This window comes from Oncorhynchus keta, chromosome 29 (assembly GCF_023373465.1).
Source record: "Oncorhynchus keta strain PuntledgeMale-10-30-2019 chromosome 29, Oket_V2, whole genome shotgun sequence".
Taxonomy (NCBI): domain Eukaryota; kingdom Metazoa; phylum Chordata; class Actinopteri; order Salmoniformes; family Salmonidae; genus Oncorhynchus; species Oncorhynchus keta.
In genome coordinates this window covers 51,364,532-51,380,943 of record NC_068449.1, presented here as the reverse complement: position 1 = coordinate 51,380,943, position 16,412 = coordinate 51,364,532, and the positions used below count along the sequence as shown (strand labels likewise).

Here is a 16,412-nt window from a genome sequence, read left to right as displayed (position 1 = left end):
ATAGAATACAGTACATACATAACAGATGGGGAATGTCAGAGCAGCATAGACTAAGATACAGTAGAATAGGATAGAATACAGTATATACATAACAGATGGGGAATGTCAGAGCAGCATAAACTAAGATACAGTAGAATAGGATAGAATACAGTAACAGATGAGGAATGTCAGAGCAGCATAGACTAAGATACAGTAGAATAGGATAGAATACAGTACATAACAGATGAGCAATGTCAGAGCAGCATAGACTAAGATACAGTAGAATAGGATAGAATAAAGTATATACATAACAGATGAGGAATGTCAGAGCAGCATAGACTAAGATACAGTAGAATAGGATAGAATACAGTATATACATAACAGATGGGGAATGTCAGAGCAGCATAGACTAAGATACAGTAGAATAGGATAGAATACAGTATATACATAACAGATGAGGAATGTCAGAGCAGCATAGACTAAGATACAGTAGAATAGGATAGAATACAGTATATACATAACAGATGGGGAATGTCAGAGCAGCATAGACTAAGATACAGTAGAATAGGATAGAATACAGTATATACATAACAGATGAGGAATGTCAGAGCAGCATAGACTAAGATACAGTAGAATAGGATAGAATACAGTATATACATAACAGATGGGGAATGTCAGAGCAGCATAGACTAAGATACAGTAGAATAGGATAGAATACAGTACATACATAACAGATGAGGAATGTCAGAGCAGCATAGACTAAGATACAGTAGAATAGGATAGAATACAGTATATACATAACAGATGGGGAATGTCAGAGCAGCATAGACTAAGATACAGTAGAATAGGATAGAATACAGTACATACATAACAGATGGGGAATGTCAGAGCAGCATAGACTAAGATACAGTAGAATAGGATAGAATACAGTACATACATAACAGATGAGCAATGTCAGAGCAGCATAGACTAAGATACAGTAGAATAGGATAGAATACAGTATATAACAGATGAGGAATGTCAGAGCAGCATAGACTAAGATACAGTAGAATAGGATAGAATACAGTACATACATAACAGATGAGCAATGTCAGAGCAGCATAGACTAAGATACAGTAGAATAGGATAGAATACAGTACATAAATAACAGATGGGGAATGTCAGAGCAGCATAGGCTAAGATACAGTAGAATAGGATAGAATACAGTACATAACAGATGAGCAATGTCAGAGCAGCATAGACTAAGATACAGTAGAATAGGATAGAATACAGTACATAACAGATGAGCAATGTCAGAGCAGCATAGACTAAGATACAGTAGAATAGGATAGAATACAGTATGTACATAACAGATGAGCAATGTCAGAGCAGCATAGACTAAGATACAGTAGAATAGGATAGAATAAAGTATATACATAACATATGAGGAATGTCAAAGCAGCATAGACTAAGATACAGTAGAATAGGATAGAATACAGTATATACATAACAGATGGGGAATGTCATAGCAGCATAGACTAAGATACAGTAGAATAGGATAGAATACAGTATATACATAACAGATGAGGAATGTCAGAGCAGCATAGACTAAGATACAGTAGAATAGGATAGAATACAGTATATACATAACAGATGGGGAATGTCAGAGCAGCATAGACTAAGATACAGTAGAATAGGATAGAATACAGTATATACATAACAGATGAGGAATGTCAGAGCAGCATAGACTAAGATACAGTAGAATAGGATAGAATACAGTACATACATAACAGATGAGCAATGTCAGAGCAGCATAGACTAAGATACAGTAGAATAGGATAGAATACAGTACATAACAGATGAGGAATGTCAGAGCAGCATAGACTAAGATACAGTAGAATAGGATAGAATACAGTATATACATAACAGATGAGCAATGTCAGAGCAGCATAGACTAAGATACAGTAGAATAGGATAGAATACAGTACATACATAACAGATGGGGAATGTCAGAGCAGCATAGACTAAGATACAGTAGAATAGGATAGAATACAGTATATACATAACAGATGAGCAATGTCAGAGCAGCATAGACTAAGATACAGTAGAATAGGATAGAATACAGTACATAACAGATGAGCAATGTCAGAGCAGCATAGACTAAGATACAGTAGAATAGGATAGAATACAGTATATACATAACAGATGAGGAATGTCAGAGCAGCATAGACTAAGATACAGTAGAATAGGATAGAATACAGTATATACATAACAGATGAGCAATGTCAGAGCAGCATAGACTAAGATACAGTAGAATAGGATAGAATACAGTACATACATAACAGATGAGGAATGTCAGAGCAGCATAGACTAAGATACAGTAGAATAGGATAGAATACAGTATATACATAACAGATGAGGAATGTCAGAGCAGCATAGACTAAGATACAGTAGAATAGGATAGAATACAGTATATACATAACAGATGAGGAATGTCAGAGCAGCATAGACTAAGATACAGTAGAATAGGATAGAATACAGTACATACATAACAGATGAGGAATGTCAGAGCAGCATAGACTAAGATACAGTAGAATAGGATAGAATACAGTATATACATAACAGATGGGGAATGTCAGAGCAGCATAGACTAAGGTACAGTAGAATAGGATAGAATACAGTATATACATAACAGATGGGGAATGTCAGAGCAGCATAGACTAAGATACAGTAGAATAGGATAGAATACAGTACATACATAACAGATGGGGAATGTCAGAGCAGCATAGACTAAGATACAGTAGAATAGGATAGAATACAGTATATACATAACAGATGAGGAATGTCAGAGCAGCATAGACTAAGATACAGTAGAATAGGATAGAATACAGTACATACATAACAGATGGGGAATGTCAGAGCAGCATAGACTAAGATACAGTAGAATAGGATAGAATACAGTATATACATAACAGATGAGCAATGTCAGAGCAGCATAGACTAAGATACAGTAGAATAGGATAGAATACAGTACATAACAGATGAGGAATGTCAGAGCAGCATAGACTAAGATACAGTAGAATAGGATAGAATACAGTACATACATAACAGATGAGGAATGTCAGAGCAGCATAGACTAAGATACAGTAGATTAGGATAGAATACAGTACATAACAGATGGGGAATGTCAGAGCAGCATAGACTAAGATACAGTAGATTAGGATAGAATACAGTACATAACAGATGGGGAATGTCAGAGCAGCATAGACTAAGATACAGTAGAATAGGATAGAATACAGTATATACATAACAGATGAGGAATGTCAGAGCAGCATAGACTAAGATACAGTAGAATAGGATAGAATACAGTACATACATAACAGATGAGGAATGTCAGAGCAGCATAGACTAAGATACAGTAGAATAGGATAGAATACAGTACATACATAACAGATGAGCAATGTCAGAGCAGCATAGACTAAGATACAGTAGAATAGGATAGAATACAGTATATACATAACAGATGGGGAATGTCAGAGCAGCATAGACTAAGATACAGTAGAATAGGATAGAATACAGTACATACATAACAGATGGGGAATGTCAGAGCAGCATAGACTAAGATACAGTAGAATAGGATAGAATACAGTATATACATAACAGATGAGGAATGTCAGAGCAGCATAGACTAAGATACAGTAGAATAGGATAGAATACAGTACATACATAACAGATGAGCAATGTCAGAGCAGCATAGACTAAGATACAGTAGAATAGGATAGAATACAGTACATACATAACAGATGAGGAATGTCAGAGCAGCATAGACTAAGATACAGTAGAATAGGATAGAATACAGTACATACATAACAGATGAGGAATGTCAGAGCAGCATAGACTAAGATACAGTAGAATAGGATAGAATACAGTACATACATAACAGATGAGGAATGTCAGAGCAGCATAGACTAAGATACAGTAGAATAGGATAGAATACAGTACATACATAACAGATGAGGAATGTCAGAGCAGCATAGACTAAGATACAGTAGAATAGGATAGAATACAGTACATACATAACAGATGGGGAATGCAAAATATGTGAACATTATTAAAGTGACTAGTGTTCCATTATTAAAGTGGCCAGTGATTTAAAGTCTATGTATATGTGCCTCACCGAGTGGAGTCTGAAATTCGCACCAGCAGATATACTTTTGAGGAGATGGGAAAAGTTGCCCTTGCTACATCAATGGGCTGCGCGGTGCATTCTGGGCGATTCTGGGACAAATTTGTTGGATACGTTCCCAACCAGCAGACTGTCATTGGATTCCTATCTCCTTTCTCTCATCTCTATGACAACTGCACCCTGCAATGCACTTTGGACTAAAGAGGCAGGCAAATGGGAAAAATGTGCTAGGCCCTCCATTAAATTACACATTTCTAGAGGTAGGAATATCCCAGAAATATAATCAGCATTCACATTGGAGAGAAGGTATCCTCCCGAATTATGACTTTGGCCAGTATTGAAATCTGACATGTATGATAGACATTTTGGCGATCTAAAAGTCGTTTTCCTATTAACTTCCAGTGTAGTGAGAGTGACCTTAACACAGTGCTACTTCACACGAGACGGATTTCTGCATGCTTGAATGGCAATAATGGCAATGAAATCATGAAATGACACAGGGAATCGATAGAACATCACTCAGAGATGCACGAAAACAATATAACATTCAAAATGGGTGAACTTTTCCTTTAATTAGAGGTAGATAGAGCCGGATGGAGGTGCTTCATTATCTGTCTGAAGGTGTGTGTGTGTGTGTGTGTGTGTGTGTGTGTGTGTGTGCTTGGGTTACAGGTTAGGGTTAAGGGTCAGGGCCAATAGGATTTTGAATGGAAATTAATTGTAGATCCCCGTGAAGATAGAAGAACAAAACGTGTGTGTGTGTGTGTGTGTGTGTGTGTGTGTGTGTGTGTGTGTGTGTGTGTGTGTGTGTGTGTAACAAGCGGCCGAGGCACCTGAGTAGGGGATAAGAATAACCTGCAGAAGTGCCATTAGTCAGGGTGGATTGATAACTTCTTTCAACATTGACTCGATGTCTAGCTTAGATGGTTTACATTACGGTGCAGTAGCACTGCCAAAAACACATTTCTGTGTGTGCGTCCGTACCTGCAGCATGAGTGCGTGTGGCGAGTGGACGAAGATGGAGGCGTTGTCCTTGGGGGAGGACTCCAGGCACAGCTGAGCGTCGGTGGCGCGGGGGTTGTAGGAGAAGGAAATGCAGGAGGACAGCTTGCCGTCGTACAGTAGGGTCTTGTGGTGCTCAGCAAACAGGAGGTCACTCTCAGCCTTGTATTTGAACGTGCCCTGAGAGAGACGGTAGAGAGGTCAAATCAATTAACAGCGTGGAGACTTGAGTGTGACTTTCATTTATATTTTTCTGTTCGGTTTAAACCTTACACACTACTAGTGATAGTCTGTAGTCTATCTTGAAATAATGAATGATATGAGAAAGGAGGAAGATCCACAATCATTAATGTTTCACATCAAATTGATGAGTGCAGACCTTCCTTGTTTGATCTGTTGGGTATCCAAATGTCAGGGCGTTTTGGAATAGTGGGACTACTGAATACTGCATGATGACTGGGCTTTGCCTCTACCTACCTTGTAACCAGGCCCCAGCTGGTAGATGGCCAGGATCTGGGCTGCACTGAGGGCCTCGCCAAACAGATACACCGCCCCCATCTGACCACAGAACACACGGTCGGCGTCCGCCGTCTCTGACGAACCCAGGAAACACTTGTCGAACGTCTGAAGGGAGGAAGGAGGGAAACAAGGAAGGAGAATTGAACAAGCGTTAATAAAGAGAACGATGACAACTCAAACAGCATGAATGAGTGTGAATCAACACACCATCGGCATACAGAGAACATACATTTCTATTCATCTGTTCCCTCCTGTATGTTTCCTATGTGTAAATAGGCAGGGGATGAGCTTAGCATTGTTATCAAGGAGGGAGAGATATCTCAATCAGCCATATGTACTGTAGGGAATCGAGGCCCTCTGTGACACTGTCACGCCAAGAGGATTGCATTCGTAAAGCATCTTCATTTGGCTAAAACTGACATGAGAATCTTGTCTTCCACAAGAGAGAGCGAGAGAAAGATAATTAATTCCCTGTTACAGACCCAGTTCCATCCATGTGAGGAGACCGAGAGGCAGAGAGAGAGGCAGAGAGAAAGGCAGAGAGAGAGAGAGAGAGAGAGAGGCAGAGAGATAAAGAGAGTGGTTTCACCCCTGAGCCCTCTGTCAGCTGAGACAGTGATTATATCAATCAATCAGAAAGAGTGGGGCCTGTGGGGAGGTGCTGTCCTCTTCTAACAACCTGTACTGCAGTAACAATGGGTCTCTGTGGTATATCAATCACAACATATACCATACGTCTTTGTGTGGAAACTTTTTTATGCAAAGCACAATGGTTCAAATTGAAGAGTTCTGGATGGACAGCTGCAAAGCTTTCTTGTTGATTGATTGATGACTTCAGAGAAATGTTTTGATTGAAAACTGGCATCAAAATATACTTTTGGTTACACACATGCATAACAACCACTACCACAACTTCTAGGTTCAGCAATATCCCATAACACAGCATAGATGGGTAAGAATGGTTGTGTGAGAGTAGAGGTTTGTGGTTACAACAGGAATAACTTTATAACAACGATGATCAGTATAGTATGGATCGATTGCTACTTACGTCGCTGGTGTTGACGAACCAGGTGATTTCTCCGTAGGAGGCGAGCTCTCCATTGACGAAGCAGCTGATCTCACTGTTCTTCCAGCGGTTGTAGACGTGAACGATGGTCACCATGTACCACTGAAACAACACACAACAACTTAACCACCATGGTAACCATGTACCACTGAAACAACAACACAGAACAACTTAACCACCATGGTAACCATGTACCACTGAAACAACAACACAGAACAACTTAACCACCATGGTAACCATGTACCACTGAAACAACAACACAGAACAACTTAACCACCATGGTCACCATGTACCACTGAAACAACAACACAGAACAACTTAACCACCATGGTCACCATGTACCACTGAAACAACAACACAGAACAACTTAACCACCATGGTCACCATGTACCACTGAAACAACAACACAGAACAACTTAACCACCATGGTCACCATGTACCACTGAAACAACAACACAGAACAACTTAACCACCATGGTAACCATGTACCACTGAAACAACAACCACCATGGTCACCATGTACCACTGAAACAACAACACACAACAACTTAACCACCATGGTAACCATGTACCACTGAAACAACAACACAGAACAACTTAACCACCATGGTCACCATGTACCACTGAAACAACAACACAGAACAACTTAACCACCATGGTCACCATGTACCACTGAAACAACAACACAGAACAACTTAACCACCATGGTCACCATGTACCACTGAAACAACAACACACAACAACTTAACCACCATGGTAACCATGTACCACTGAAACAACACAGAACAACTTAACCACCATGGTAACCATGTACCACTGAAACAACAACACACAACAACTTAACCACCATGGTCACCATGTACCACTGAAACAACAACACACAACAACTTAACCACCATGGTCACCATGTACCACTGAAACAACAACACACAACAACTTAACCACCATGGTAACCATGTACCACTGAAACAACAACACACAACAACTTAACCACCATGGTAACCATGTACCACTGAAACAACAACACAGAACAACTTAACCACCATGGTCACCATGTACCACTGAAACAACAACCAACATGGTCACCATGTACCACTGAAACAACAACACAGAACAACTTAACCACCAGGGTCACCATGTACCACTGAAACAACAACTTAACCTCCATGGTCACCATGTACCACTGAAACAACAACCAACAACCACCATGGTCACCATGTACCACTGAAACAACAACACAGAACAACTTAACCACCAGGGTCACCATGTACCACTGAAACAACAACTTAACCACCAGGGTCACCATGTACCACTGAAACAACAACCACCATGATCACCATGTACCACTGAAACAACAACACAGAACAAAACCACCATGGTCACCATGTACCACTGAAACAACAACTTAACCACCAGGGTCACCATGTACCACTGAAAGACACACAACTTAACCACCATGGTCACCATGTACCACTGAAACAACAACTTAACCACCAGGGTCACCATGTACCACTGAAAGACACACAACAACTTAACCACCATGATCACCATGTACCACTGAAACAACAACACAGAACAACTTAACCACCATGATCACCATGTACCACTGAAACAACAACCAACATGATCACCATGTACCACTGAAACAACAACACAGAACAACTTAACCACCATGGTCACCATGTACCACTGAAACAACAACACAGAACAACTTAACCACCAGGGTCACCATGTACCACTGAAAGACACACAACAACTTAACCACCATGATCACCATGTACCACTGAAACAACAACTTAACCACCAGGGTCACCATGTACCACTGAAACAACAACCACCATGGTCACCATGTCCCACTGAAACAACAACCACCATGGTCACCATGTCCCACTGAAACAACAACCACCAGGGTCACCATGTACCACTGAAACAACAACCACCATGGTCACCATGTACCACTGAAACAACAACCACCAGGGTCACCATGTACCACTGAAACAACAACCACCATGTCCCACTGAAACAACAACTTAACCACCAGGGTCACCATGTACCACTGAAACAACAACTTAACCACCAGGGTCACCATGTACCACTGAAACAACAACCACCATGGTCACCATGTCCCACTGAAATAACAACCACCAGGGTAACCATGTACCACTGAAACAACAACCACCATGGTCACCATGTCCCACTGAAACAACAACCACCAGGGTAACCATGTACCACTGAAACAACAACCACCATGGTCACCATGTACCACTGAAACAACAACCACCAGGGTCACCATGTCCCACTGAAACAACAACCACCATGGTCACCATGTCCCACTGAAACAACAACTTAACCACCATGGTCACCATGTCCCACTGAAACAACAACCACCAGCGTCACCATGTACCACTGAAACAACAACCACCAGGGTCACCATGTCCCACTGAAACAACAACCACCATGGTCACCATGTCCCACTGAAACAACAACTTAACCACCATGGTCACCATGTCCCACTGAAACAACAACTTAACCACCATGGTCACCATGTCCCACTGAAACAACAACTTAACCACCATGGTCACCATGTCCCACTGAAACAACAACTTAACCACCATGGTAACCATGTACCACTGAAACAACAACAACTTAACCACCATGGTAACCATGTACCACTGAAACAACAACAACTTAACCACCATGGTCACCATGTACCACTGAAACAACAACTTAACCACCATGGTAACCATGTACCACTGAAACAACAACCACCAGGGTCACCATGTACCACTGAAACAACAACCACCAGGGTCACCATGTCCCACTGAAACAACAACCACCATGGTCACCATGTCCCACTGAAACAACAACTTAACCACCATGGTCACCATGTCCCACTGAAACAACAACCACCAGCGTCACCATGTACCACTGAAACAACAACCACCAGGGTCACTATGTCCCACTGAAACAACAACTTAACCACCATGGTCACCATGTCCCACTGAAACAACAACTTAACCACCATGGTCACCATGTCCCACTGAAACAACAACCACCATGGTCACCATGTCCCACTGAAACAACAACTTAACCACCATGGTAACCATGTAGCACTGAAACAACAACAACTTAACCACCATGGTAACCATGTAGCACTGAAACAACAACAACTTAACCACCATGGTAACCATGTACCACTGAAACAACAACAACTTAACCACCATGGTCACCATGTACCACTGAAACAACAACTTAACCACCATGGTAACCATGTACCACTGAAACAACAACCACCAGGGTCACCATGTACCACTGAAACAACAACCACCAGGGTCACCATGTCCCACTGAAACAACAACCACCATGGTCACCATGTCCCACTGAAACAACAACTTAACCACCATGGTCACCATGTCCCACTGAAACAACAACTTAACCACCATGGTCACCATGTACCACTGAAACAACAACTTAACCACCATGGTAACCATGTACCACTGAAACAACAACAACTTAACCACCATGGTCACCATGTACCACTGAAACAACAACTTAACCTCCATGGTCACCATGTACCACTGAAACAACAACAACTTAACCACCATGGTAACCATGTACCACTGAAACAACAACAACTTAACCACCATGGTCACCATGTACCACTGAAACAACAACTTAACCTCCATGGTCACCATGTACCACTGAAACAACAACTTAACCACCATGGTCACCATGTACCACTGAAACAACAACTTAACCACCATGGTCACCATGTACCACTGAAACAACAACTTAACCACCATGGTCAACATGTACCACAGAAACAACAACAACTTAACCTCCATGGTCACCATGTACCACTGAAACAACAACTTAACCTCCATGGTCACCATGTACCACTGAAACAACAACTTAACCACCATGGTAACCATGTACCACTGAAACAACAACTTGACCACCATGGTCACCATGTACCACTGAAACAACAACTTAACCACCATGGTCACCATGTACCACTGAAACAACAACTTAACCACCATGGTCACCATGTACCACTGAAACAACAACCACCATGGTCACCATGTACCACTGAAACAACAACTTAACCACCATGGTCACCATGTACCACTGAAACAACAACTTAACCACAGCACTAGAATGAGATGATATTTCTATGACACCCTAAACACCTCACCAGTTTCACACATTTTTGTTGTTGTTGTTGTTATGTTTTAAATTATAATTTAATTTACAACAATGGTAATGAAGTTACTAACAAGATACAATGAATAATAGGCTATGTTATCATGAGTTTCACATTGGCAGCAGCAGACTGCAAACCACCAAAAAAAGCATTGGCCAGCCTTAATTTAGCCCGATTCCTGGCTGCCTTCACAGAGTTACCCTTATGAGACATGGGACATCGCCCGATCAGCTCCTAAACCCCTTGGGCTACAATCCCACCTACATCGGCTGCTCAGATTTCTGTCAGACATTGGACGAATCCAGTGAAATAGGTTATTAGAGTTACCAGGCAGACAGCTTGGGAGATAAGACCGACTGTGGAATACAGAGGCCTAAAGATAGAATGAGGTTCTAAGTCTGAGGAGGAAGTAGAGTAGCGTTGTTCCACTCCGGGGGATAGAGTTTTAATTGGCCAGGGACACCATGGATCTCACCAATGCTGTTGGGCTTGACTGGGTCTGGGTGCTATGGTCTGGCTGTGTGTCGTGCCCCATTACATCATCCCTCTCTCTCGTTCCTGCTACCCTTTTTTCACTGTTCTGCTCTGACAATACTGGCCCCCAGAGGAAGGACCAAATGACTATTCTTCATCCCAAAAGAGGGAAGTGTATGTGTACTATGTTCCCTGTGTGTCCTATGCGAAAGAGAACATGCTTGTGTGTCCTACTTAGCACGTGTTTCTATGTTTTATGAGTGCTAGGTTTGTGTGTGTGTGTCTCCCACAGGACCGTGTCTGTCTGTCGGCCGGCCTCGCCGTCTGCCTACCTTCTGTGGTTTGAAGTCATATTTCACACAGTGCTGGAATCCCTTCCCCTTGGACTTTAACGAGGTCACAATCAAACAGCCGCCCACAAAGTGTGCAGAGTATCCCAGACCTTTGTTGGTGCGAAAACTACAGGAAGAGAGGGAAGAAAAGAAAGAGACAGAAAAAACACATTTCAGTTAGTGAGCGCGACGGCTCACTCTAACACAGCCTAACACTCAAGGGCAGGCGGGGTTGAGACAAGTCAATCTGCCAATAAATCATTCAAACATACAAATTTAAAAAACACTTTGAAAGCGGAGGAGAGACAGAGATGGCGAAAGCCTCAATCATTTGTCAACTTCACAACAAATTCCCATTTGTGGGTGTCTGTGTTCTGAGCGATCAGGGGCCCCGGCGGTCGCTGTGTGTGATTTAGTGAACTAATCTCTTTTTAAAAAGGGCAGAGTCTGAGGTACTTTTACTACAGACTTTTCTGCCTCCAGCTGGCTGGCTGTGTGTGGTTGGTTATCATTTTCAGAAGGCCCACCAAACAGAAGGCCCACCAAATCCCGGCACATCAATTAGATTTTTTGACAGAAATTAATTATCGGCTGAAAATAGGAACGAGTGAGGCACTGATTTACTGTCCCTGAGAGAGGGAGGGAAGAATGGAGAGAGGAAAGAGTAAGGGGAGAGAGAGAGGGGGGAGAGAGAGGAGAGAGGAGAGAGAGAGGAGAGAGAGAGGATGGAAGAATGGAGAGAGGAAAGAGTAAAGGGAGAAAGAGAGAGGAGAGAGAAAGAGCGAGAAGGATGAGAGAGAGAGAAGGATGAGAGAGAGAGAAGGAAGAGAGAGTGGTAACTGGAAACGGAGAGGCATTGCATCAATATGCCTACTTCATCTGGTAATGTGTGTGTGTGTGTGTGTGTGTGTGTGTGTGTGTGTGTGTGTGTGTGTGTGTGTGTGTGTGTGTGTGTGTGTGTGTGTGTGTGTGTGTGTGTGTGTGTGTGTGTGTGTGTGTGTGTGTGTGTGTGTGTGTGTGTGTGTATTAAGCCTCAATTTGATGTCAGTTTTTTTTTTACAATTTGGGGATGACTTCATCCTACAATTTTGATGAACAAGGGGAAAATATCAAATAGCTTTCCTTGGCGTGCAAATACACACACACACACACACACACACACACACACACACACACAGAGACAGACAGAGAAAGGGAACTACGGGATGAGCCAAATTCTATTTGAATACACCTGAATAATATCAGATTATCCATACAAAATGTATGCATGGGTATCTCAAGTCAGGATATGAGTAGAGACGTCATTTGCATAGAGAAGGAGAACAAATCAAGCAGCAGTAAGTTGTGTCAGTGTTAGCCTGGGTGTATGAGACAGATGACATTAGTCGGTGGCTACAGACTGACTGGTCAACAAACCACAATGATTTGCCATTTAGGATGCAAGGTGATTCCTAGTCAGTCTGCAGTCGCCGAGTGCAGTGGAGTTGACTTCCAACATGGACGCCTGGTGTATGTAACTCACCAGTACAGGTAAGGCTTGTCCTTGTCAACATTGATGTTGTTGATTGGATCCATGCGGAGCCACGTGTGGAAGGTGAATCCACTCTGGTACGGCCATTTGGCTATAGGGGGCAGAGCTATAGCCTGTGAGGAGACAAACGGTTAGCTCAATGAGTTGAGAAAGAATGTTTTTTTTTTTTTTTGTGTGACCTAGACTACAGTGGGTCCAAGAAGGAAGGGATGGAGTTGTTCATGTGTGTGTCTATCCAGAGGGCTTCCTGACTCATTAGCCAGATTCACAGCAAGGGGAAGACGTGTGCTTCGTGCTCAGTCTCTGCTGCACACACACCAATCACAGACCCTCTTATGGCGGCCCAGAGCTCACCCTCACCAAAGGGCACCGTCACCATGGCAATGAAAGGGTACACAGAGATATACAGTGCACACACACACTCTCTCTCTCTCTACATACAATGTGAGTGTTCCAGACAGCAATTGTAAGACAAAATGTGAGCAGACATGATTTTCTCTATAGTTAGCCATCTAGCCCAGGTACTGTACAGTCAAATGTACCATGGCCACATACAGGTGTAGACAGCATTCAGGTGAGACTCTTTGAGAAAATAGTGAAGGGTAAAGGTCCTAGACGGAGATACACAGTTAAAACGTAGCATACACAAGGATATGATGTCGTCCTTCATGAAAACTTAGCTGACATCGCCTAAGATATGAGATCATAGCTGAGACTTCGTCTGATAAGTTGTCATCCTTCATTACTTTGAAGACGTCAGCAAGAGCATCTTAACTGAGTTAGTGAAGCTAAGTCCACATTTTTAAACCCATTGATACCAGGAAGTGTATTAGAAAACTGCTCTATTTTAAGAGAGGGGTATAACAGAACATTCCCAGGGGACTTATATGTTATTCTTTCACTCACTAAATCACATGGCTGGCTGGCTTAATGGCTGGATAGATAAAAAAGGTATTGGAAAAAGCAGCTTAGGGATTGCTGCTATGAGAAGGAAGGGGTGAGAATGAGTTCGGAGACGGCTAGGAGCATTAGAATGAAGGGAGGAGAAGAACAGGGGGAAGACTGCTAGGAGCAATAGAATGAAGGGAGGAGAAGAACAGGGGGAAGACTGCTAGGAGCAATAGAATGAAGGGAGGAGAAGAACAGGGGGAAGACTGCTAGGAGCAATAGAATGAAGGGAGGAGAAGAACAGGGGGAAGACTGCTAGGAGCATTAGAATGAAGGGAGGAGAAGAACAGGGGGAAGACTGCTAGGAGCATTAGAATGAAGGGAGGAGAAGAACAGAGGGAAGACTGCTAGGAGCATTAGAATGAAGGGAGGAGAAGAACAGGGGGAAGACAGCTCGGAGCATTTAGAATGAAGGGAGGAGAAGAACAGAGGGAAGACAGCTCGGAGCATTAGAATGAAGGGAGGAGAAGAACAGAGGGAAGACAGCTAGGAGCATTAGAATGAAGGGAGGAGAAGAACAGAGGAAGAGACAGAGCTAGCATCTGCTAGCATCTGTGCTCCTCCTCTCTTCCCATGCTGCTTATTCAACACACACACAGAAACACAGTATGACCCAAGCTACATATGGTTGGTAAACCTTGGCATTATAGGATATAGAAGCAAAGATGTGTGCTGGGTCAGAGCTTATAGGCAATTCAGGATGCATTATCTTAGTTATTGCTAATGTGTCCGGCCTTGGATCATGTGGGAAGTCGAGCACAAGAGGATGTAGCCCATTTAGAAGCTATCCAGAGGTGCTGTAAATACCACTACCTTACCTTAGACACCTCGTTCACCGAGACTCATACCAGTCACTACAAGTCTGACACAACTTTTACCTTACATAGTGCACTACTTGAATAGTGTCGTACCAGGTGTAGCGTCAGACTGTAGTCTAGTTGGGTGGTGAGTACTACACGGTCTTCTAACGATCAGTCTGACTCCGGTATACATGTGGAGGTGTATTGAGTTGTCACTGTACTCACAGCAGCACTCTTCCCTGGGAAGCTGAAGAAGGAGTCAGGTCCGTTCCGGTGGGTCATGCTCCTCAGGACAGACAGCAGCTTCACCGCATGGGGAGGCTGGAGGGAAGAACACGCACAAGTTGAGACGCCACAGACTTTGATGAGGGTGCACCGCATACACAAGTACTTTAATATAAAGCCACAGTGCAGTCGGGAGAGTATTCAGACACCTTCCCTGTTCCCACATTTTGTTACGTTACAGCCTTATTCTAAAATTGATGAAATACAAAAAATTCTCATCACCTCTACACACAATACCCCATAATGACAAAGCAAAAACAGGTTTTTATAAATTTTTGCAAATGTATTACAAATACAAATCTTATTTACATAAGTATTCAGACCCTTCACTATGAGACTAATTTGGGCTCCGGTGCATCCGGTTTCCGTTGATCATCCTTGAGATGTTTCTACAACTCGTTTGGATTCCACCGGTTGTAAAAATCAATTGATTGAACATGATTTGGAAAGGCACACACCTGTCTATATAAGGTCTCACAGCTGACAGTACATGTCAGAGCAATAACCAAGCCATGAAGTGGATGGAATTGTCTGTAGAGCTCAGAGACAGGATTGTGTCGAGGGTACCAAAAAAAATGTCTGCAGCATTGAAGGTCCCCAAGAACACAGTAGCCTCCATAATTCTCAAATGGAAGAAGTTTTGAACCACTAAGACTCTTCCAAGAGCTGGCCGCCTGGCCAAACTGAGAAATCGGGGGAGAAGGGCCTCGGTTAGGGAGGTGAACAAGAACCCCGATGGTCACTCTGACAGAGCTCTAGAGTTCCTCTGTGGAGATGGGAGAACCTTCCAGAAGGACAACAATCTCTTCCGCACTCCACCAATCAGCCCTTTATGGTAGAGTGGCCAGACGGAAACCACTCCTCAGTAAAAAGGCACATGACAGCCCGCTTTGAGTTTGAAAAAAGGCACCTAAATGACTGACCATGAAAAACAAGAGTTTTTGGTCTGATGAAACCGAAATTGAACTCTTTGGCCTGAATGCCAAGTGCCACGTCTTGAGGAAACCTGGCACCATCCCTAAGTTGAAGCATGGTGGTGGCAGCATCATGCTGTGGGGACGGTTTCAGTGGCAGGGACTGGGAGACTAGTCAGGATCGAGGGATAGA

At 42.7% G+C, this 16,412-nt stretch overlaps 1 protein-coding gene across 1 annotated transcript in view; it reads right to left on the bottom strand.

Moving 5' to 3' along the window:
• Nucleotides 1-16,412, bottom strand: part of LOC118374006 (lipopolysaccharide-responsive and beige-like anchor protein) — a 217,715-nt gene that overhangs the window by 141,184 nt on the left and 60,119 nt on the right. Inside the window, exons 5-10 of the mRNA XM_052485235.1 lie at nucleotides 15,246-15,341; nucleotides 13,264-13,385; nucleotides 11,742-11,868; nucleotides 6,714-6,833; nucleotides 5,624-5,770; nucleotides 5,129-5,326 (exon numbers count right to left, since the gene is read on the bottom strand). Coding sequence (XP_052341195.1) covers nucleotides 5,129-5,326; nucleotides 5,624-5,770; nucleotides 6,714-6,833; nucleotides 11,742-11,868; nucleotides 13,264-13,385; nucleotides 15,246-15,341 — 810 coding nt within the window. The remainder of the gene's footprint in view (nucleotides 1-5,128; nucleotides 5,327-5,623; nucleotides 5,771-6,713; nucleotides 6,834-11,741; nucleotides 11,869-13,263; nucleotides 13,386-15,245; nucleotides 15,342-16,412) is intronic.